General features: G+C 37.3%; 2 protein-coding genes across 2 annotated transcripts in view; one reads left to right on the top strand and one right to left on the bottom strand.

Annotated features, from left to right (window-relative positions):
- Positions 1–24206, bottom strand: part of LOC105717128 (lithostathine-1-alpha-like) — a 31419-nt gene extending 7213 nt beyond the window's left edge. The window contains exon 1 of the mRNA XM_012452113.2: positions 24176–24206. The gene's annotated coding sequence lies outside the window, so the exon portion shown is untranslated. The remainder of the gene's footprint in view (positions 1–24175) is intronic.
- Positions 7906–10825, top strand: REG1B (regenerating family member 1 beta). Its single transcript, XM_012452112.2, has 6 exons — positions 7906–7940; positions 8233–8342; positions 8957–9075; positions 9383–9520; positions 10243–10354; positions 10562–10825. Exons 2-6 carry the CDS (start codon positions 8279–8281, stop codon positions 10627–10629), a joined length of 501 nt encoding a protein of 166 aa, XP_012307535.2. The 5' UTR covers positions 7906–7940; positions 8233–8278; the 3' UTR covers positions 10630–10825.
- Positions 24207–25585: the final 1379 nt, after the last annotated feature.

Raw genomic sequence — 25585 nt, 5'->3', positions numbered from 1 at the left:
AGAAGCTCAAGGGTTCTGGGGAGTACACCTTACACCTCACTTCCCCAAATTAATAAATAAACTCTAATGCCCCAAATTAATGAATCAACTTTAATGCCTCTTAAGAAATGTTGCCTGATACAATGAGAAGAAAGAGGAAGAGGGGAGTGATGATGGTGATGATGCATTCAGCAAAAACATTGCTGACTTTCTGCTAAGCATATAACAGTGATGATTAAAGCTTAAACTATAATTCCTCTCTATGCTTGCACAATGCCTTCAAATACACTCTCCTAGTCTAGAATATTTCTATTATATTTATATTTTAATTTTTATGTTCTGAGAAGTATGTTTACATGTGTTAACTATGTTAACCTAAAAACAACTCTAAATTGAACATAAATAAATACCTTAAGCACCAAAAGGTGAAGTGACTTGCCCAAGGTCACACATTAATTACAGAAAGTAGCACAGCCAGAATTTAGGTCCTGTGAGTCGGCATCAGGGTCTGTACCTTCTATCTGTGTGTTCTATTGCCTACCCTGCAAAAGCTGTAAAATTCTAAAACAACTGGGAAGAAGGGAATGTTATAAGTAGATGGGATCACATGTGATTAAACTGTCCCTCTCATAAGAGGACAGTTGTTCAGAGAGTTTAAGTATCTGAACCACTATCCAGCAGTGATGAGAAAAAGCAGTAACGTCAATCTACTTCTCAGCTCTCTCTTTCTTCTACCACTTTGCTCTCTCCTTTTTCTTCAGACTCCAGCAGCTATTTCACTCATGGTTACTTTGTAAAAGCTTCCCATCCACAACATCATCTCCATAGGAAACCTGGAGTGATTGCCATATCTTCCTATGGGTGTCTGCAGTCTCTCAAGTTTCCTGACCACTATCCCACTTCCTCTGCTTACATACCTCACAGAAAGATGAAGTCAAACTCAGTTTTGTGAATACATTGTCTCTACTTCCTAGTCTTTGGGCCAGTTAAACAACCAACTGAGGTTGCTGACAAGGTTTGATTTCTTTTCTTTTCATTTCTTCTTCTTCTTCTTCTTTTTTTTTTTTTTTAATTTCCTAGGAAGAATTATTCTGGCAAGGACTATTGTCAGCTGTCCACTGTAAGCCTATGGGCAGGAAGGCCAAAATTGGTTTGGGAAAACGTACAACAGTTTTGATCTTCAAGATATAAGTAAATTACTCTTTGTAATGAGAAGAGAAAAAAATAGTTCAGAGCTCTGACTTACGTGAGGTATGCAAAATTTATCAGGCCCAGAGAGGCATGAGTGTGGAACTTTGTTCATGCCGCCTCACACCCATGCCTGGGGGCAACTGTTTAAGGACATTTACTTCCTGGCTAGCTGTCTCACTTCTTATCTTCACATTCGTGATATTTTTTACACAAACTACAATGTATAACCTGTCAATAGTCTTTGTTATTAATGTAAACTCTTGATAAAGAACTTAGAAACTGCCTCTTCTTTTTTCCATTAAAAACCCACTGATAACTGCTGATAATTGGAGCATATATTCAGGAAAACTTGAATTTATGATCTCAGATTGTAGTTCTCAAACTTGGCCCAAATAAACTCTCTATTTATATTAATTTTGCCTAATTTTTCCTTTTTAGCTTGACAGTAGGACTAAAGAATCCCTGAACTATAAAACATAAAAAGTGAAACCAATAGCTATGTTCAGAGAACACACCTGGTGGACAGTATTGTCCTTTTTAAATACACAAGCCACAGAACTAACAGAAATATAAACTGCTGTAACACATGAGATTGAGGAATAGAAGTGAAATTTGAGAACCAGGACTGAATTTTCTCTCAAGTGAAAGGACCTTTTCCTCAAAGGATGAATAACATGCCTCTAAGGCAAGGTAAATTCACAAATCTGAACTAAACCCATAATGTATTTCTGGCTATAAAATTTAAAAAAGTATAAGACAGGCAACCATACAAACTTTAAACAAATGTGATTATGCCAATTGAGGATATGAATATTAACCAGGGTTCAGATGAATGGAGATATTAAAAGAATCAGAGAAAATTATCAAGTTTGTCCTCTCTAAACTCATGTTGAAATTTAATTGAACATTGTAATCATATTTACATGGAGCTTTAAGAAGTGATAGAGCCATGAGGGCTCTGTTCTCATATTGAAATTAATATCATTATAAAATGGCTAATTCAATTCCCTTTTACTTCTTTGTCCTTCAGGCTTTTGCCATGTCTTGAAACAGCAAGAAGGCCCTTGAAAGATGCCAGCATCTTGATAATGAACTCTAAGTCTCCAGAACTGTTAGAAAATAATTTTCTGCTTATTATAAATCATCCAGTCTCAAGCGTTTTGTTCTATTTGCAGAAAATGGACTAAGGTAGAAATTTGTACCAGAAGTGGGGTTGTTACTATCAGAACCACCTAAAAATGTGTGTCAGATTTGGAACTCAATAATGGGCAGAGGGCAGAAGAGCTTAAAGGATCAGGGTAGAAAAAGCCTAGATTGCTATTAACAGAGTGCTAAGGGCTACTCTGGTGAGGGATCAAGGAGAGGAGAGCCATAGGCAAAAACTAAATCATCATGTAGTAGGATAAGCCACAGACGAAACCTCCCATACACCAGATTTAAAGAAGGAGGTGGTGTCTCAAGAACCAAGCTCCCTGACAAAGAAAATCCTAGCCCTTTTAAAGGCTTACAATTCTAGAAAGTACATGTGAGAGGGTCATGATTGATGAAGTAGGCATGGGGTATGTGACCAGGTGGGGGTTTGAGCAAGATTGAGCAAGAACAATGGAGGGTGTTTCCCATATTATGCCTGTGATCTATACGTAGGAATCTGATTAAAGGTGGGGGGTTAAGGGTGGAGGGGTTTAATCTTTAACCTCCAGGCCTGATCAGTGGTGCCAGCTGACCCTACCACTGATCTCATGCCTGCTATGTCTCAACTTTTACTTACTCCTCCTCTGAGACAAGATACAGGAAAGAGGGGTCTCTTCCCTCAATTAGTGAGATTACTTAAGTGGTTTTAATGAAAATAATAGCAATATGGATGGTTGAGGTAATTCTGATGAGATTTCAGATGGAAATGCAGAGCATGGTATTGCACAATGACATGAGGTTTATCCTTTTTACTGAGTGACAACAAACATGGCTGAATTGTCTCTGTGTCCCATCACTGTATGAAAGGCAGAATTTAAGAACCACAAGTTACAATATTTGGTGAAAGAAATATCTAAGTAGCAAACTGCTGAGGGTACTGCATGACTTTTTAAAACTGTTAATAGTAAAACTTGAGAAAAGAAAAAAATTTAGATATGAAATGTATATTGAAAATGAAACAAAAAGTAAAAATTGGAAAATTCTTAGTCTGTCTATGTTTTAAAGAAAAAAAAAGGCATATTCAGAAGAGAAAAACCCATGGTGTGGCCAAATTTTGATAAGGAGATTAACATGGCCAGAAGCAAGCCAGCTACTATTCATCAAAACAATAGGAGGATGAGCACAGAAACATACTGGAGATCACTTTTGTTGCCCCTCCCATCACAAACCCAGAATGCCAATGCCTGGATAACAAAATTAGATCAAAAGAGGAGTCTTGGGAACCATTGGGACCTTGTTGCTCACCACGCAGGCTTCCTTGAGCCTCTGATTCCTGCATTCTTGAGCAGCTCCTTTAAGCCATCTCGGAAATGGCCTAAAGAGGCTCGAATGTGGCTCTGTCCACCACTCCAGAAAGTACAGGGTATAAGTTTTGATGATGTCCATAGAGTGCTAATTCTCCATGATTGCTGATTGTAAGAGCTAGATTTCAAAGGATCCATTAAGGAGCCTCAGGGCTCACAGAGAGAATTGACACAGGGGCAAGGCTACAACAGAGATTACCCACCAGGATAATTCCTAATGAAACACTGGGGGTGGGTTGCTAGGCAATTAGCTAAATATAAGCAGGAGGGAAGAAATTCTGTGAAAAGGGAGGTTTGAAAAATTTTATACCCCAGAGATTAGCTAAAATAGGCATGCTAAATATAAGCAGAAAAGAGAAAATAAAATATCTGTTCTCTATTTTCCTTCAATACATTCTCTTTTTTGGCTAAATCAATCGCTTGGCAAAATTCCTCCTCCAATTAAAACTAAAAATCAAAAATTCCTGCATTTCCCAGTAATAGTTTGAAACCCAGCTTCAGCGAGCTTTGGCCATAATATTCCAGCCTATGAGAACTGCGGCATCGCTTGCTCCCAGAAAAGCCATGGGGGCCCAAACCCTGTCCCAGTCTGTGCCGATGGTGAGACTCGGAGCCAAAACAGAAAATTCTCAAACCTCAGGATTTAATATTATTTTTTTGGTAGGGATTTGGATTTAGTTGGACCCATTAATTCTTTTTATTTTCCGTTCCTGTCTTTTGTTAGGGAATTGTCTATCCTATGCTTGTTCCACCATATATTTAAGAAACATATAATTTGTTTGATTTCACAGCTGGAGAGGAATCTTCCTCAGAATGAATCATAACCTGAGTATTACATATATCCAATTTTGATGATATTTAGATGAGAATCCAGACCATAGACTTTTAAGATTATGCTAGAATGAGTTAAGACTGGGAACTATTGGGTTAAAATGAAAGTATTTTATATGTGAGAAGTACATGAGTTTTAGGGGTACCAGAGGCAGGATGCTATAATTTGAATGTTTGTCCCTTCAAAATTAAATTGCAACATGAAATTTAATTCCCACTGTAACTGTTAAGAGATTCCCACTGCCACTTTAAGTGGCAATTAGGCCATGATGGCTCTAAAGAACAACTCCCATTTCCTTAAACACACACACGCATGCACACACACACACACACACAACTGTGATGATAGCATGTGTAAAGGAAAATGTAACTTGTAGAGTAAGGACTGGGTGCTTAATATCTTAAATTGTATTCTATTTTGAACCTTGTTATGGAGCCTCTGGCCGTGGACATGATCGATGGGTGGTTATATATTGAAATTAGGCCTCAGAGAGCTAGATAGGTTGAATAGTGCCTGGCATAAAGAGCACATGATGACAGTTCATGTTAAATAAAGTGAAGCTTTCCTGTGAAGCAGAAGAGGCTAATTTGTAAGGAGTTTTCTGTACATCTGCATGACACAGCAGACCATGGAAAGTTCTTGGTGCATCAGGTACTTCTTCAGCTCCTTTCCTTTCCAGGCTAAAGTCTGCAGACAGGCTATTATTCACATGCCTGCCAAGAGATTTAAACAAGAGAGTGATTCTCTCTCTGTAATAAAAACCTGTTAAAAGGTGGAAAACAGGGAACAGTTGATAGCAGATGGCCAATAGCATCAAAAATAAGCCACAGTTTTGAAACTTTCTAAGCCTTATTGAGGCTTATCAGGAAATTGCCCCCACTTGGGGACATACTAACACTAGATGTCCAGTTTACCCCTTTCTACCTCTGTGAAGAGTAACAGAGGAAATAGATAGGAAAGGGCTAAAATGAGCTTTTTCGAACCTTGTAAAACTAGTTCAGAGGACAGGACCTCTAGAATCCTGAGGACAAGGAGATAAATATGGCTTCCTTGACAAAGGCGTCACTTTGGAATCAAAGTGGTTGCCAGTAAATGTCCTCAATTTTACTACCTGGGTGTGGAATTTGGCCAGTCACATATGTGAACAATAAGGGTTAGTTATCTAAATGGGCAAATAGCTATTGGGGGCAATAAACATTTTATGAGAGAGTTGTGTCAATTGTTATTTGTTTTAAAAGGCTTTTATGTCAGGCTAGCCACAATGTGTTTTATTATGTATTTGAAAGTATTAGATCTTTTGTATATAGAATCATTGTCTATTTGAAGTCTTCTTGATGCAAAGAAAAACTCTCATTTAAAAAATACAGCAAATAATTTTTTTGTGTTACTTTTAAAGTATCGGCCCAACACAGTGGCTCCTCCCTGTAATCCCAACACTTTGGAAGGCTGAGGCAGGCAGATTGCTTGAACCCAGGAGTTTGAGACCAGCCTGGGCAACATAGTAAAACCCTGTCTCTACTGAAAATACAAAAATTAGCCTGGCATGGAGGTGTGAGCCTATACTCCCAGCTACTCAGGAAGCTGAAGTGGGAGAATGCTTGAGCCCAGGAGCTCAAGACTGAAATGAGCCATGATTGAGCCACTGCACTCTAGCCTCAGTGACAAAGAGAGATCCTATCTCAAAAATAATGATAATAATAATAATTGCTTGTTTCATTTTGGCAAGATATACTTGTGGTAACAAGCATACTAGACTTCTCTCTTCTTCATCCCTTTGTAACTCTGCATAATATGATTGAATTTCTTATTTACAGGAAAAAAAACTCCAATCTTTCTCTGGTTATAAGCTTTTAAGAAAACATTATTTTTAGAAAATGCTGAAATAAATTGGAATAATTTGATGAACACTTTTGAACCTATTATACCAAACAATATTGACCTCTGTCATCTAAGTTTAAAATGATTATTGTAAAGAAAAAAATTATATAATCTCCAGAAAAATAGTATGAAACTTTTTTGTATAGCATTTTATTATGGATTTATTTTACTTGAAACTACATGTGACTAGATTATCAATATAATTAGCCTTTAAAAAGCATATTTAATATTATTAGTTTATAAATTTTTGCAATTGACTTTGTAAATTCAACACTATGCTTTTGGAATGAGTTCATGTTTAAGCTTATTTAATTTAACTGTTGTTATATTTCAAAATATATTATTTAGCCATTTATCCCAATTGATATAGCCATCTCTATTTTGGTTAGTTTTTCAACTGAATTTTTAATTCCAGATTTGCTCTTATTCCCTGAATCTGAATGCATATTTAATGGGAATTTCAGGAAGCATTTAATTCTACATCACCTGCTGTAACTTTACAACAACAGAGAGTTGATTTCAAACCAACAACTTTATATTTCACTACTTTGAACTTACTTAGGTATCAGTTCCCTGCTCTTCCCACCTGCTTGGACTTTGAGAACATTGGTAACATGCTAGTTACTCATGTGCAAACCTTGCTGGAAATGCTGGTTTAAATTTATGTAACTACTAACCCTTGTGATATGGTGTGTCTCTGTATCCTCACCCAGATCTCATTTCAAATTATAATCCTTATAATCCCCATGTGTGGAGGAAAGAACCTAGTGGGAGGCTATTGGATCGTGGGGGTAGTTTCCCCTATGCTGTTCTCATGCTAGTGAGTGCATTCTCACAAGATCTGGTAGTTTTATAAGGGGCTCTTCCCCATTCACTCTCTCTTGCTCTCCTGCTGCCATGTAAGACATGCTTTGCTTCCCTTTCACCTCCATGATTGCAAGTCTCCTGAGGCCTCCCAAACCTCAGAAAAATCTGTGAGTCAATTAAACCTCTTTTCTTTTTAAGTTACCCAGTCTCTGGTAGTATCTTTATAGCAGTGTGAAAATGGACTAATACACCTTGCCTTCTGAAGTAGGTCGTGAGAAGTTCCTGAGCCTGAAAAGGAATGGAGAAATGACTTAAAGCCACCAGCTAATTGGGCTTAATCATTTGGACTCAGTTGACTCTTCCCCTACCCCTACCCATGTCTAACACCAAAAAAAAAAGAGGATCCCATATTTACACAGCACAAAGAAATCTACTCTTCTGCTCTTTCTAGGACTGCTAAAGGTCATGGGAACTGGACACCTGGATACTATGGAGGAAGGGCAAACAAAGCCTGACATTAACCTGGACAGTTTGCCAACCTGTTTATGGTAAGTTGACTACTCCTAGTGTGTGCCAGGAATACGCTATTCCTGATGCCAGAATCTCTTACCATCAGTGCCCTCTGTAGGCCTTCTGACCCTTACTCCTTGCTCCACCCATTGTTTATATCGTGGGGTTCTCTCTCAGATCCTAATATAAAGCTCCTACACTGCCTGGCCTGACAAGTCACCTCAAGTAGATGAGACAATTACCAATAGGTAAGGGGTCATTAGAGGAGAAGGGCATGTCTAACATGGGATTTTCATTTTCATTTTGAGGTAGATACGGGGTGATTTTCTATATCCCAGTAGTAATGAAGCTTAAGCAAGACTAAAGCTGATCTTGGGTAACTTGGTCTGTATAATCCCCAAACCAAAAGAGAAATATCTGCGACTGTAGCTATCTCAGAGAATCTTCCTGCTCTCAGGAATTCAGAGAGGAGAGGATGTTAGAAAGATAGTAGGTGCTCTGCTTTCTTCTTCAAACCCTCTTCCCTGTGTTCTCCTATAGAGATTGCTGATTTGCTCCTTAAGCAAGAGATTCACTGTTGCTCGGCATGGCTCAGACCAACACATGTTTCATGCTGATCTCCTGCCTGATGTTCCTGTCTCTGAGCCAAGGTGAGATTTTCCCTCACACCTCTCACACCAGCCCTGAAGTCTTCCCTCCATCCTCATGCATATGGGTTCACTTGAAAAATAACAGAGTCAACATCAGGGGATGTTTTCTGTTGTCCAGTGATTATTGCTGATCTCATCCCATTCAAAAACATCCTCATTTCATTCATGTGTCTGAGACAGAATTTGATAGGATCACTTACAGGTGACCATTGTGGTTGAGTTCATCTGATTGAATATATATGTGATGGCAGTTTGGGGGATGTTTTTATGTAGATATTGATAGGATGGAGAGCTAAGGTAAATATTGCGTGCAGGGAAACCAAGAGAAACTTGAGAGAGGTGAAAGCCGGAGTCTTTAAAGGCAGAAGCCTGAGCCTCAGAAATAAAAAAGAAAACAAGGCCATATTTCTTTAACCTATTTCTTGTGTGCTCTTGTCTTGAGCAAAGGAAACCAGAGTGAAAAGAGATAAGATGCAGGAGGGCAGAAGTAAGCAGTCACCCCAGTATACACTGTATCAGTATATTCTTATAAATGAACTTCAGAAGCTCTTAATTCACCTTCCAGCCTTTCCTTGCGCTGAGAATCTTTCTTAATTGATACTTTTTTCCCCCAGGCCAGGAGGCCCAGACAGAGCTGCCTAAAGCCCGAATCAGCTGCCCAGAAGGCACCAATGCCTATGGATTCTACTGCTACTACTTTAATGAAGACCTTGAGACCTGGGTTGATGCAGATGTGAGTGAGGAGAGCAGTGTGGGAAGGGAGGCTCATGAAGGGAGAGGAAGCTGCCACTCTCCAGTGTGTTCAGTGGCTGCAATGAGATAAGACTGATCCCTTCCCTATTCCACCACTGGTCCAAAACTTCCCCAATCTACTTTATCCCATCATTTGACACATTTCCAGCACAGAGATGCTGGTGGTCAGTGACAGCATCATCAGGGACATTTCTGTGATGTCCTTTTCTGTTACATCCTCTGGGAGGTCTCAGTATATCCTTCATACCTTCCTCCTCCACTGAGTGCTCCATTTTCTTCTCCAACAGCTCTACTGCCAGAACATGCATTCAGGCAACCTGGTGTCTGTGCTCACCCAGGCGGAAGGTGCCTTCGTGGCCTCACTGATTAAGGAGAGTGGCACTGATGACAGCAGTGTCTGGATTGGCCTCCATGACCCCAAAAAGGTAGGCTGCAGTCTCCTCTATCTCCTTATAAACATTTTTGAGAGGTAAGAGGGATGTTTAAGGTCTGGCACCTAGAGCACCAACTTGTATCTTTTTTGTTTGTTTGTTTAAATAAAAGGAACCTCTTTATAGATCCTATAATGTTTGAGTTGTGAGGTTCAGTGTAGGTAGTTAGAGACATGAGTTGAAGGTTGAATTTTCTGGGCTCATGGGCATTCATGCACAAACTCATTCTGTCTACTTCTAGAAATGCAACTTTATGTACAATTTCTTCCCTACTTTGCTATTGTCTGTCTTGGAAGAGATCCCTCTGTAAACTATATAGAGAAAGAGTAGTGGAGGAGAATCTATTGCTGACATTTGGAACTATATTGTTAAGTAAACAATATATCAACAACTACTGTACAGCCAATTTTATGCTCGATATGAGAGTTCTGAGCTTTGGGAAAAATATCAAGAACTACTCTCTGTAAGGGACTTTTATGAGTCTGTGTATCAAACTCTGGACACTTACTGTTTGCTGGAAGAGGAGGAGGATTTTGGACATTCCAGAGAAAGAGAAACTTAGAGCAAAAGCAAATGAAATGATATGATATTCATAGTGACAACGATGTTCATTCTTTCCTCTATAGTTTGGCCTGTTTCTGAGTGTGCAGAGAGGCTTGGTTGTTCTATCAATTTTTCAGTGACCACAGTCCCTTTTCTGGCCCTTCCGCATCTAGAACCGCCGCTGGCACTGGAGCAGTGGGTCCCTGGTCTCCTACAAATCCTGGGAAACTGGAGCCCCAAGCAGCACTAATGCTGGCTACTGTGCAAGCCTGACTTCATGCTCAGGTAAGAGGCAGAGAGTCTATCCCCTTATTGCCATTTCCCTGCCATTTATCTCTGCGGTTGAACATGCGGACTGGGATAGAGGAAAGGTGTATTTTCATCCAGAAAATAAGGGAATGTTTCCTCTTGTTTCTTGTTCTGAGTTCTAGGTCGAGGAGGGGCTACCCTCCTTCTGATCTTCTCATTCTGCCTCTTCTAATTGTACTGTAGGATTCAAGAAATGGAAGGATGAATCTTGTGAGAAGAAGTTCTCCTTTGTTTGCAAATTCAAAAACTAGAGACATCTAAAAAATGGATGTCTAGAACTGGTGATCCTGCAATTACTATGGAGTCAAAAATTAAACAAGACTATTTCTCCAACTCAGCTCAGGCTATCTCCTCCCTACTGAGTTTGCATCTCTGATCTTCAGTACCTTCACCTGTCCCAGTCTCTAGAGCCCTGAACAATAAAAACAAACATATTTTTCTCCATTGTTCTGTCTTCTGCATTTGCTCTTTCTACAGCCCATGCCTGGGTGGTTGGGGTGGGAATGATTGTCATACTCCAGAGCTTGCCCTGGCCCATCCACTTTTTAAAACCCCACTCACATTTTATGTATGTTGGACTTATGAACATGTGGCGGCCTTGCTATGACAAGATAAAGATTAAGATTTCATCCACAACACATGTTAGCATGAACCTGGTGAGTTACACAAATAATTAAATTGTTGATCCAAACTGACTATAGTGTTTGATATTCTAGAGGAATTCACATAGTTGGGGTCTGAGGGGGATACATTTGTTCTCGGTTATGCAATTTGAAGTCACGACTGAAGTGATAATTCAAGAAGAATCATTAGGTCTACAGTGCTGAGTGCACTGGTGGTACATTTTTAGAGGCCAGCAAGTAAAGTTCATTAAATGCTACTTCTTGGATGAATGAATAACTCACTGATAAATTATGTAAATTAAATATGCAGGCATACTTGTCTCTTTAAGTGTCTTAACTCCCAATAAAGTCAAATTCTGAAATATTGCTCTTAGGACTTTCACAAATTAATTCTGGAGGGACACAATTCATCTCATAGCATCAATTGTATCAATAATAGTATTAAATGTGATTTAATACTATTTTAATAGTATTAAATGTGATAGTAGTATAAACAGTATTAAATGCTCGCTTGCTCTTTGGGGCTGCTACATAAGAATGGAGGAAGAGATACAAAATGATCAGTTCAGTACATTTGGGTTGAGAAAGACAGAAAGGAAAAGAAGAACTGACTCTATTGTGGATGCTGTAATCATATATATACTGGGGTAACAAATGAAACAAATTGTCAGCCTGGATTAAAGTAACAACAATGAAAACAAGATTCAACTATATGTTATGTATAAGAGACATGAATTTGATTAAGACACAAATAGCTTGGAAGTAAAGGAATGGAAATAGATATATCTTGCAAACAAAAACCATAAAAATACTGGTTTCTGTACTGTTACCCAGTATAACACCTACGTGACATTGCTGAATTTCAACCCCGTCCTAACTCTGCTTATCTTTAAGAAACAGTATGCCTGCAGTAAAATGTTTCCTTTGTAACTAGATCAGCTGAGACTAGTTAGAATCAAGATTGCCACCAAAGGACCTCAAAAGGCATCTGGTTCATTATAGTCTCATTTCCATGCTAAATGACACTCCCACTGACAACATGACAGTTGACAATCACCATGACAACAGCCAGAAAAAGCAACAAAAGGACAAAAAGGAAGGCATACTCTGGTTCCAGGAAGTTCACAACCTATTTTCAGAAAAGACATGAATATTCTTCCCTTTGTTTTTAATGTTCAGTCCTTTCATTAGAGAAACACTATATTTTAACCTCTTCACCCCTCACTAGTGGAGAAGTTGATTTGTGAGTCATGCTCTGACTTCTCAATTCCATGGCCATCAAATAAAGCCTGCAGTGCTTGACACTCACTTTCTGTTTCATGTATTGGCTTTGTGACACCGAATAGGGAAAGACTCAATTTTGGGGGGGGACCAGCTTTGTCTGCAATGATACTAATATCAGACATATTTTACTTTAAACATAAAATGTTACTTGAGAAGAAAAGGAACATTTTATAATAATAAAGTAGTTAATCCTTCAAGAAGATGTCTCAAAATACATGAAACAGACAGAACCCACTGCAGTGTGACAAAGTCACTGTAACCAGACTGTGTCTCTGGATTCCTCCTCTCTAGTCAGGGTGTATCTGAAAGAAAGGCAGCAGCCCAGTCAGGAGCTTATAGATAAAACTCCCAACTCCCTGGAACAGAGCACCTGGGGGGAGGGGCAGCTGTGGACACTGCTTCAGCAGACTTAACATTCCTGCTTGCCAGCTCTGAAGGGAGCAGTGGATCTCCCAGCACAGCACTCAAGTTCTGCTAAGGGACAGACTGCTTCTTCAAGTGGGTCCCTGATCCCCATTCCCCCTGATTCGGAAATGCTTCCCAGCAGGGGTCAACAAACATCTCATACATGAGAGCTCCAGCTGGCACCTGGCAGGTGCCCCTCTAGGACAAAGCTTCCAGAGGAAGGAGAAGGCAGCAAACTTTGCTGTTCTGCAGCCTGTTCTGGTAATACCCAGGCAAACAGGGTCTGGAGTGTGCCTCTAGCAAACTCCAGCAGACCTGCAGAAGGGGCCTGACTCTTAGAAGGAAAACTATCAAACAGAAAGCAACAGCATTGACATCAACAAAAAGGATGCCAATGTAAAAACTCCATCCGAAGGTCACCAACATCAAAGACCAAAGGTAGATAAATCCATAAAGATTAGGGAAAACCAGACCAAAAAAGCTGAAAATCCCAAAAGCCAGAATGCCTCTTCTCCTCCAAAGGATCATAACTCCTCACTAGCAAAGGAACAAAATTGGATAAAGAATGAGTTTGATGAATTGACAGAAGTGGGCTTCAGAAAGTGGGTAATAACAAACTTCTTTGAGCTAAACAAACGTGTTCTAACCCAATTCAAGGAAGCTAAGAACCTTGATAAAAGGTTACAGGAATTGCTAACTAGAATAACCGGTTTAGAGAAAAAATACAGCACAGGAATTTTGAGAAACATACACAAGTATCAATAGCTGAATTGATCAAGAGAAGAAAGGATATCAGAAATTGAAGATCAACTTAATGAAATAATGCACGAAGACAAGATTAGAGAAAAAAGAATTAAAAGGAGTGAACAAGCCTCAGAGAAGTATGGGACTATGTGAAAAGATCAAACCTATGTTTGATTGGTGTACCTGAAAGTGATGAGGAGATGGAACCAAGTTGGAAAACACACTTCAGGATAATATCCAGGAGAACTTCCCCAACCTAGCAAGACAGGACAATATTCAAATTCAGCAAATACAGAGAACACCACAAAGATACTCCTCGAGAAGAGCAATCCCAAGACACAAAATCTTCAGGTTCACCAAGGTTGAAATTAAGGAAAAAATGTTAAGGGCAACCAGAGAGAAAAGTCAGGTTACCCACAAAGGGAAGTCCATCAGATTAACAGCAGATCTCTCTGCAGAAACCCTGCAAGCCAGAAGAGAATGGGGGCCACTATTCAACATTCTTAAAGAAAAGAGTTTTCAACCAAGAATTTCATATCCAGACAAACTAAACTTCGTAAGTGAAGGAGAAAGAAAATCCTTTACGGACAAGCAATTGCTGAGATATTTCATCACCACCAGCCCTGCCTTACAAGAGCTCCAGAAGGAAGCACTAAACATGGAAAGGAAAACCAGTACCAGCCACTGCAAAAACCTACCAAATGGTAAAGACCATTAAAACAATGAAGTAACTGTGCCAACTAACAGACAAAACAACCAACTAGTATAAAAATGGCAGGATCAAATCCACACATAACAATATTAACCTTAAATGTAAATGGGCTAAATGCCCCAATCAAAAGAAACAGACTGGCAAATTGGATAAGAAGTCAAGACCCATCAGTGTGCTGTATTCAGGAGACCCATCTCACGTGAAAAGACACACATAGACTCAAATAAAGGGATGGAGGAAGATTTATCAAGCAAACAGAGAGCAAAGAAAAGCACGGGTTGCAATCATAGTCTTTGATAAAATGGACTTTAAATCAACAATGATCAAAAGAGACAAAGAAGGGTACTATACAATGGTACAGTGATCAATGCAACAAGAAGAGCTAACTATCCTAAATATATATGTACCCAATACAGGAGCACCTAGATACATAAAGCAAGTTCTTAATGACCTGCAGAGAGACTTAGACTCCCACACAATAATAGTGAGAGACTTTAACTCTCTACTTTCAATATTAGACAATCAATGAGTCAAAAAATTAACAAGGATATCCAGGACTAGAACTCAGATCTGGACCAAGCAGGCCTAATAGACATCTACAGAACTCTCCACTTAAAAGTCACAGAATATACATTCTTCTCACCACCACATCACACTTACTCTAAAATTGACCATATAATTGGAAGTAAATCACTCCTCAGCAAATGCAAAAGAATGGAAATCATAACAACCAGTCTTTCAGACCATAGCACAATAAAATTAGAACTCAGAATTAAGAACCTCACTCAAAACTACATGACTACATGGAAACTGAACAACTGGCTCCTTAATGAATACTGGAAACGTAATAAAATGAAGACAGAAATAAAGATGTTCTTCAAAACCAATAAGAATGAAGACATAATATACCACAATCTCTGGGAAACATTTAAAGCAGTGTCTAGAGGAAATTTATAGCCCTAAATGCCCACATGAGAAGCGAGGAAAGATCTAAAATCAACACTCTATGGTCCAAATTAAAAGAACTAGAGGAGCAAGATCAAACAAATTCAAAAGCTAACAGAAGACAAGAAATAACCAAGATCAGAGCAGAACTGAAGGAGCCAGAGATACAAAAAGACACTTTAAAATAATTAAATCAAGGAGCTTTTTTTTTTTTTAAAGATCAACAAAATAGATAGATGACTAGCCAGACTAATAATATAGAAAAGAGAGAAGAATCTAATAGATGCCATAAAAATGATAAAGGGGATATCACCACCAATTCCATAGAAATACAAACTACCATCAGAGATTACTACAAACAACTCTATGAGCATAAACCAGTAAATTTAGAAGAAATGGATAAATTCCTGGACACTTAAGCCCTTCCAAGACTAAAGCAGGAAGAAGTTGAATCCCTGAATAGACCAATAACAAGTTGTGAAGTTGAGGCAGCAATTAATAGCCTACCAACCAAAAAACGTCCAGGTCCAGATGGGTCCACAGCTGAATTCTACCAGACATACAAAGAGGAGCTGGTACCATTCCTTCTGTAACTATTCCAAACAATAAAAGAGAGGGAATACTCCCTCACTCATTTTATGAGACCAATATCATCCTGATACCAAAACCTGGCAGAGACTAAACTAAAAAAGAAAATTTCAGGCCAATATCCATGATGAGCATCAATGCAAAAAATCTTCATTAGAATACTGACAAACTGAATGCAACAGCATATCCAAAAGCTTATCCATCATGATCCATCCATCCAAAGGATGCAAGCCTGATGTAACATATGCAAATCTACAAATGAAATCAGTCACATAAACACAACCAAAGACAAAAACCACATGATTATCTCAATAGATGCAGAGAAGACCTTCAACAAAATTCAACAGCCCTTTATGCTAAAAACTCTCAGTAAACTAGGTATCAATGGACTATATCTCAAAATAATAAAAGCTATTTATGACAAACCCACAGCCAATATCATACTGAATGGGCAAAAAATGGAAGCATTCCCTTTGAAAACTGGCCCTAGACAAGGGTGTCCTCTCTCACCATTCCTATTCAACACAGTATTGGAAGTTCTAGCCAGAGCAAACAGGCAAGAAAAGGAAATAAAGAGTATTCAGTTATGAAAACAGAAGTCAAATTGTCTCTATTTGCAGACGGCATGATTGTATATTTAGAAGACCCCATCATCTCAGCCCAAACTCTCCTTAAATTGATAAGCAACTTCAGCAAAGTCTCAGGATACAAAATCAATGTGCAAAAATCACAAGCATTCCTATACACCAACAATAGACAAACAGAGAGCCAAATCACAAGCGAACTCCCATTCACAACTGTTACAAAGAGAATAAAATACCTAGGGACACAACTAACAAAGGGTGTAAAGGACCTCTTCAAGGAGAACTACAAACCACTGCTTAAGAAAATAAGAGAGGACACAAACAGATGGAAAAACATTCCATGCTCATGGTTAGGAAGAATCAATATTGTGAAAGTGGCCATATTGCCCAAAGTAACGTACAGATTCAATGCTATTCCCAACAACATACCGCTGACCTTCTTTACGGAACTGCAAAAAACTCCACCTTAAATTTCATATGGAACCAAAAAAGAGCCCACATAGCCAAGACAATCCTAAGCAAAAAGAACAAAGCTGGAGGCATCACACTACCTGACTTCAAACTATACTACAAAGTTACAGTAATCAAAACAGCATGGTTCTGGTACCAAAACAGAGATATAGACCAATGGAACAGAACAGAAGCTTCAGAAGTAATGCCACACCTCTACAACCATCTGATCTTTGACAAACCTGACAAAAAAAAGCAATAAGGAAAGGATTCCCTGTTTAATAAATGGTGTTGGGAAAACTGGCTAGCCATGCTCAGAAAGCTGAAACTGAAGCCCATTCTTATATATTATACAAAAATTAACTCCAGATGGATTAAAGATTTAAACATAAGACCTAACATCATAAAAATCCTAGAAGAAAACATAGGTAATAACATTCAGGACATAGGCATAGGCAAGGAATTCAAGACTAATACACCAAAAGCAATGGTAACAAAAGACAAAATAGACAAATGGGATCTAATGAAACCTAAGAGCTTCTGTGCAGCAGAAGACACAATCATTAGAGTGAACCAGAAACAAACAGAATGAGAAAAAATTTTTTGCCACCTACCCATCTGACAAAGGGCTAATATCCAGAATCTACAAAGAACTAAAACAAATTTACAAGAAAAAAACAAACAACTGCATCAAAAAATGGGTGAAGGGCATGAACAGACACTTTTCAAAAGAAGACATTTATGTGGCCAATAAACATGTGAAAAAATGCTCATCATCACTGGTTATTAGAGAAATGCAAATCAAAACCACATTGAGATACCATCTCACCCCAGTTAGAATGATGATCATTAAAAAATCTGGAGACAACAGATGCTGGAGAGGATGTGGAGAAATAGGAATGCTTTACACTGTTGATGGAAGTGTAAATTAGTTCAACCATTGTGGAAGACAGTGTGGCAATTCCTCAAGGATCTAGAAATAGAAATTCCATTTGACCCAGCAATCCCATTACTGGGTATATACCCAAAGTATTATAAATTGTTCTATTATAAAGACACATGCACATGTATGTTCATTGAGACACTGTTTACGATACCAAAGACTTGGAACCAGCCCAAATGCCCATCAATGATAGACTGGAAAAATAAAATGTGGCACATATATACCATGGAATACTATGCAGCCATAAAAAATAATGAATTCATGTCCTTTGCAGGGACATGGATGAATCTGGAACCCATCCTTTTCAGCAAGCTGACACAAGAACAGAAAACCAAACACCACATGTTCTCACTCATAAATGGGTGTTCCACAATAAGAACACATGGACACATGGAGGGGAACATCATACACTGGGGTCTGCTCTGGAGTGGGGGGTTAGGGGAGGCATTGCAAGGATTGGGGAGATTGGGGAGGGATAACATTAGGAAAAACACCTAATGTAGGTGAAGGGGGGATGGAGGCAGCAAACCACCATTGCATGTCTATACCTATGTAACAATCCTGCAAGATCTGCACATGTACCCAGAACTTAAAGAATAATAATAATAATAATAATAATAATAAAGAGTCAAGATCCATCAGTGTGCTGTATTCAGGAGACCCATCTCATGTGCAAAGACACACATAGCCTTGAAATAAAGGGATGGAGGAATATTTACCAAGCAAATGGAAAGCACGCATACAAAAAAGCAGGAGTTGCAATTCTCATCTCTGATAAAACAGACTTTAAACCAACAAAGATATAAAAAGACAAAGAAGGGCATTACATAATGGCAAAGGGATCAATGCAACAAGAAGAGCTAACTATCCTAAATATTTATGCACCCAATACAGGAGCAACCAGATTCACAAAGAAAGTTCTTAGAGACCCACAAAGAGATTTAGACTCACACATCATCAAAAGTGGGAGACTTTAACACCTCAGTGTCAATATTAGACAGATCACTGAAACAGAAAATTAACAAGGATATCCAGGACTTGATCTGAACTCTGGACCAAGCAGTCCTAATAGGCATCTACAGAACTCTCCACCCCAGATTGACAGAACATATATTCTTCTCAGCAGCACATCATGCTGACTCTAAAATTGACCACATAATTAGAAGTCAAACACTCCACAACAAATGCAAAAGAACGGAAATAATAAAAAACAGTTTCTCAGACCTCAATGAAATCAAATTAGAACTCAGGATTAAGAAACTCACTCAAAACTGCACAACTACATAGAAACTAAAAAACCCGCTCCTGAGTTATTACTGGGCAAATAACAAAATTAAGGCGAAAATAAGTAAGTTATTTAAAACCAATGAAAACAAAGACACAACATACCAGAATCTCTGGGACACAGCTAAAGCAGTGTTTATAAGGAAATTTATAGTACTAAATGCCCACAGGAGAAAGTGGAAAAGATCTAAAATTGACCCTAACATCACAATTAAAGGAACTAGAGAAGCAAAAGCAAACAAATTCAAAAGCTAGCAGAAGACAAGAAATAGCTAAGATCAGAGCAGGACTGAAGGAGATAGAGACACAAACACCCTCAAAAATCAATGAATCCAGGAGCTGTTTTTTTGAAAGGATTAACAAAATAGAAAGACCTCTAGCCAGACTAATAAAAAAGAAAAGAGAGAAGAATCAAATAGATGCAATAAAAATGAAGAAGGGGATATCACCACTGATCCCACAGGAATGCACACTACTATCAGAGAATACTATAAACACCTCTACAGAAATAAAACAGAAAATCTAGAGGAGATGGACAAATTCCTGGACACAAACACCATCCCGAGATTAAACCAGGAAGAAGTGGAATCCCTGAACAGACCAATAACAAGTTCTGAAATTGAGGCAGTAATTAATAGCCTATCAACAAAAAAAGTCCAGGATCAGACGGATTTACAGCTGACTTCTACCAGAGGTACAAAGAGAAGCTGGTACCATTATTTCTGAAATGATTCCAAACAATATAAAAAGAGAGACTCCTCCCTAACTCATTTTATGAGGGCAGTATCATCCTGCTAACAAAATCTGGCAGAGACAACAACAAAAAAACCCCACAAATTTCAGCCCAATACCCCGATGAACATCAGTGTGAAAATCCTCAATAAAATATTGGCAAACCGAATCCAGCAGCACATTAAAAATCTTATCTACCACTATCAAGTTGGCCTCCTCCCTGGGATTCAAGGCTGGTTCAATACATGCAAATCAATAAACACAATCCATCACATAAACAGAATCAATGACAAAAACCACATGATTATCTCAATAGATGCAGAAAAGGCCTTTGATAAAATTCAACATCGCTTCATGCTAAAAACACTCAATAAACTAGGTATTGATGGAACATATCTCAAAATAATAAGAGCTCTTTATGACAAACCCACAGCCAATATCATACTGAATGAGCAAAAGCTGGAATTATTCCATTTGAAAACAAGCACAAGACAAGGATGCCCTCTCTCACCACTCCTATTCAACATAGTATTGGAAGTTCCCGTCGGGGCAATTGGGCAAGAGAAAAAAATAAAGAGAGTTAAACTAGGAAGAGAGGGAATTAAATTGTCTCTGTTTGCAGATGACATGATTGTATATTTACAAAACCCATTGTCTCAGTCCCAAAATTCCTTAAATTGATAAGCAACTTCAGCAAAGTCTCAGGATATAAAATCAATGTGTAAAAATCAAAAGTATTCCTATACACCAATAAGAAACAGAAAGCCAAATCATGAGTAAACTCCCATTCACAATTGCTACAAAGTGAATAAAATGCCTAGGAATACAACTTACAAGGGATGTGAAGGACCTCTTCAAGGAAAACTACAAACCACTGCTCAAGGAAATAAGAGAGGACACAAAAAAATGGAAAAACATTTCATGCTCATGAATAGGAAGAATCAGTATTGTGAAAATGACCATACTGCCCAAAGTAATTTATAGATTCAATGCTATTTCCATCAAGCTACCATTGACTGTCTTCATAGAATTAGAAAAAAAAAAAACTTTAAATTTTATTTGGAACCAAAAATTTCATTTGGAACCAAAAAAAATACTTTAAATTTCATATAGCCAAGACAATTTTAAGCAAAAATAACAAAGCTGGATGCATCATGCTACCTGAATTCAAATTATACTACAAGGCTACAGTAACCAAAACAACATGATACTCATACCAAAACAGATATATAGGCCAATGGAACAGAACAGAGGCCTCAAAAATAACACCACACATCTACAACTATCTGATCTTAGACAAACCTGACAAAAACAAGCAATGGGAAAAAGATTCCCTCTTTAATACATGATGTCGGGAAAACTGGCTAGCCATACATAGAAAACAGCACCCAGACCCCTTCCTTATACTTTATACAAAAATTAACTTAAGATGAATTAAAGAGTTAAATATAAGACCTAAAACCATAAAAACCCTAGAAGAAAGCCTAGGTAATACCATTCAGGACATAAGCATGGGCAAAGACTTCATGAGTAAAACACCAAAAGCAATTGCAACAAAATTCAAAATTGACAATTGGGATATAATTAAACTAAAAAGCTTTTGCACAGCAAAAGATACTATCATTGGAGTGAACAGGCAACCCATAAAATGGGAGAAAATTTTTGCAATCTGTGTATCTGACATAGGGCTAATATCCAGAATCTACAAGGAGCTTAAACAAATTTACAAGAAAAAACAAACAACCCCATCAAAAAGTGGGTGAAGGATATGAACAGACACTTGTCAAAAGAAGACATTCATGCAGACAACAAACATGACAAAACGCTCATCACCCCTGGTCATTAGAGAAATGCAAATCAAAACCAAAATGAGATACCGTCTTATGCCAGTTAGAATGGCAATTATTAAAATGTTAGGAAACAGATGCTGGAGAAGATGTGGAGAAATTGGAATGTTTTTACATTGTTGATTGGACTGTAAGTTAATTCAACCACTGTGGAAGACAGTGTGGCAATTCCTCAAGACTCTAGAACCAGAAATACCATTTGACCCAGCAATCTCAAAGGATTATAAAACTTTCTATAAAGACACATGCACACGTATGTTTATTGCAGCACTCTTCACAATAGCAAAGACTTGGGACTAACCCAAATGCCCATCAATGATAGACTGGATAAAGAAAATGTGACACATATTCACCATAGAATACTGTGCAGCCATAAAAAGGATTACTTCATGTCCTTTTCAGGGACATGGATGAAGCTGAAAACTATCATTCTCAGCAAACTAACACAGGAACAGAAAACCAAACACCTAATGTTCTCACTTATAAGTGGGAATTGAAAAATGAGAACATATGGGCATAGGGAGGGAACATCACACACTGGGGCCTGCTGGGGGATAGGGGCCAGGGGAGGGATAGCATTAGGAGAAATACATAATGTGGATGGTTTGATGGGTGCAGCAAACCACTGTGGTACATGTATACGTATGTAACAAACCTGCACGCTCTGCACACGTATCTCAGAACTTAAGGTATAAAAGTAATAAAAAGAGGTAAAACAAAATACATGAAACAAAAACTGACAGAATTAAAGGGAGAAGTAGATAATTTAATAATAATACACCTCAATTCACCACTTAGAATACCGAGTAGAACACTTAAAAGATCAAAAAGGAAGTAGGACCCTTGAAAATGTTCTAAACCAACTGGATCATACAGACATCTATAAAATGATTCACCCAACACCAGCAAAACATGAGTTCTCAAACATACAAGAAACATTTTGTAGGATAAACCATATGCTAGCAATGAACAATTCAAAATCATATCAAGAAACAATTTCATTCAATTAACATAGAAAAGAATTAAATTTTTAGAAATTCACTTTTTAAAAAGTTTAAGTTTTGTACACTAAAAATGATACCTTAAACAAAATTTAATTCAAGATGCATCAAAGACTACATAAAACCTAAAACCATAACAACCCTAGAAAAAACCTAGGTAATACCATTCAGGACAAAGGCATTAGCAAAAACTTCATGACTACAACACCAGAAGTAATTGCAACAAAAGCCAAAACTGACAAATGGGATCTAATTAAACTAAAGAGATTCTGCACAGCAATAGAAACTATCATTGGTAAATGAAAACATTGGTAAATGAAATCAGCAAACTAAATAAAATATATCTTTTGTTCAGTAACCTTAATATATAATATTAAGGTGGAAATACTCCACAAAATTGATCTATAGATTTATCACAATCTCTACCAGTGTCCCAGCTGGCTTTTTTTGCAGAAACTAACAGGATGATCCTAACATTCATCTGGAAATTCAGAAGCGCCAAAGCAATCTGGATAAAGAAAAGCAACATTGAAGGACTTATGCTTCTAGATTTCAAAATTTACTACAATGTACAATAATCAAGATTGTGTGGAATTGGCATAATGATAAACACAGATTTCAGTGGTAGAGAATTCAGAATCCAGCAATACTCTTTTTCATTTACAGTTAGTTTTTTTGATAAATGTGTCATAGAAATTCAATGGAGAAGAATATTTTTTGGAAAATGGTGCTGGAACAACTGTATAGGTATAGGCTAAAGAATTAATTTGTTCTTATTTATTTTTACACTACACATAGAAATTAATTCAAAATGGATCACAGACAAATTTAAAAGATAAAACTGTCAAGCACAGAGAAGAAATCATATAAGCAACCCTCTGTGACCTTTGAATGGGCAATAGTTTTTTTAAAGTTATGACATCAAAAACACAGGTGGTAAATATACACATATATGTTTAAAATATGACAAATATATATCAGGATTCAATAAAATTTACCAATTTTGTGCTTAAAAGGACACAATCAAGAAGTTGAAAAGACAGCTAATAGAATGGTAGAAAATACTTGCTCATCACACCTCTGATAAGGGATCTGTATATAAGATATATGTATACATAATATATATACTATATATATATACACACACATATATCTTGCATATCTTATATACAAGTATCATATCTCTATCTTATACCTCAATACTAGAAGACAAATAATACAATTAAAAATGAGCGAAAGACTTGAAATATGTCTCCAAGAATAAGATATACGAATGGCAAATAAGACATGGAAAAATGCTCAGCATCATTAGATACGAGGGAAATGCAAACCAACACCATAAGAAGAGTGTACCTCACATAGATACTAATATGGCTATAATAAAAACAGTAATATAATAACAAGAATTGTTGATAAAGCAGGGAAATTGCAATTCTGTAACACTGCTGGTGGGAAGTGTAAAGACTTGTGGCTGATTTAGAAAACAGCTTGACAATTCTCAAAATATTAATCATGAAGTTACCATATGACCAAGCAATTCTATTTCTAGGGATCTATTCACTGGAAATGAAAACTTATGTTCACACAAAAACTCGTGTACAAATGTTCTTAGTAGGATAATTTTTAACAGACAAAAAAAAATAGAAATAATCTACCTTAATCAAATTGATGTTTAGCTCCTTGCTCCACCATGACTTTCACCCTCCAGTAATCAAGTCCTTCTGTTCTACCCTCTCCTTTCATGTCAGCTGGGCATAGTGACTAGATTCTGAGAAATGAAATATAGCAAAGTGATGGATGTCACTACTGAGATTATGTTAAATAAAGAATATAGTTTTCACAGTGAATACTCAGAGTCTGCCTGTCACACTGTTTACACACAGGTTTTGAATTTCTCACGTTTATCTAAGTTTGTAATTGTTGCAGATTTCTAGATCTTATATTTGATATACCTTCATTCAGACCTGGTATTAAAGTTAAAGTATATTCATGAATGAACTGGGAACTTCCCTCTTTTACAGGCTTTTCTGTTATCTGTTTCTTGAAGGCTTGAAAGATCTCTCAGGCCCCCAGTCTTTTAAAGTACCCCATGAACAGGGTTGTTTATTTTAATTCATGTCTGTAGCATAAATGATTCTTTATGCATTGTAGCTTAAATTTTAATTTGTTTAGTGACTGAAAATCCGTTCAATTTTCCTATTTTTTTGGAGTGAGTTTGATAGACTTTTCTAGAAAATTGTCTCTTCTCTCTAAGTTTCAAAATGTTTTATGATAAACCTATTCAAAGTATTTTTACTGATTTTCTTTTTATTCTTCTTTCCAGAAGCTGCTGATGGTAAATGCAATTTTTTACTACTCAGATCTTAAAACAAATCCCCTAATGACCTGTCACTGAACAGACCCCTATAGACAGTCTTGAAGGTGAAAATCTTTCAGCTAAAGTCCGTCTGGTTCAATTTACAATGTGGTTAAACTACAAATGTTACAAAATTTAAAATATAAAATAAAAATGGCTAAATAAGATTAAAATTTATTTATGTTAAAAGATATATAGGGACGGTATGGAATTTTCACAATTATTAGCTAACTTGATCCTTTTCACCCTTCTAAACCAATACACTTTACAAGTCAATAATTCTTACAGATTATAGTTATGACTGATCTTTTAAATAAAACTTTCATAATTCCAAAATAGATATATTAAGCCCAATATGTATATATTCTGGATACATACTTATGTATATACTTATATCCAGAATATATATCATATACACCTCTCTCACACATAAAAACCAAATTGCATTCATGTTTTAGATTCAAGGATCCCCTACTCTTATTATAAAAGTTTATAAACTCTAATGCAAAATAGTCTAAAATATTCTTAGCATGATCCATTGACACATCATGTAAATGATTGGTTCTGGCACTGGTGAAGAAGGAGTAAGGGATATCAGGTAGGCAGTCTTCCAGTCTTAGTCCATTTGAGCTGTTACAAAAGAATACCTGAGACTGAGTAATTGCTAATGAACAGAAATTAATATTCTCACAGTATCAGAGACTGGAAG

This window comes from Aotus nancymaae, unplaced genomic scaffold (genome assembly GCF_030222135.1).
Source record: "Aotus nancymaae isolate 86718 unplaced genomic scaffold, 86718_ANA_hifiasm-v0.15.2.pri h1tg000017l, whole genome shotgun sequence".
Classification (NCBI taxonomy): domain Eukaryota; kingdom Metazoa; phylum Chordata; class Mammalia; order Primates; family Aotidae; genus Aotus; species Aotus nancymaae.
Note: the sequence above shows the minus strand (reverse complement) of the source record. Positions and strands in the feature narration are given on the sequence as shown.

Bases quoted from the DNA above. Each gene is read 5' to 3' on its own strand.
- REG1B (XM_012452112.2), top strand. From the start codon at position 8,279: ATGGCTCAGACCAACACATGTTTCATGCTGATCTCCTGCCTGATGTTC. The intron at 8,343-8,956 runs GTGAGATTTTCC...TTTTTCCCCCAG, and splicing joins GTTCCTGTCTCTGAGCCAAG to GCCAGGAGGCCCAGACAGAG. The intron at 9,521-10,242 runs GTAGGCTGCAGT...TTCCGCATCTAG, and splicing joins GCCTCCATGACCCCAAAAAG to AACCGCCGCTGGCACTGGAG.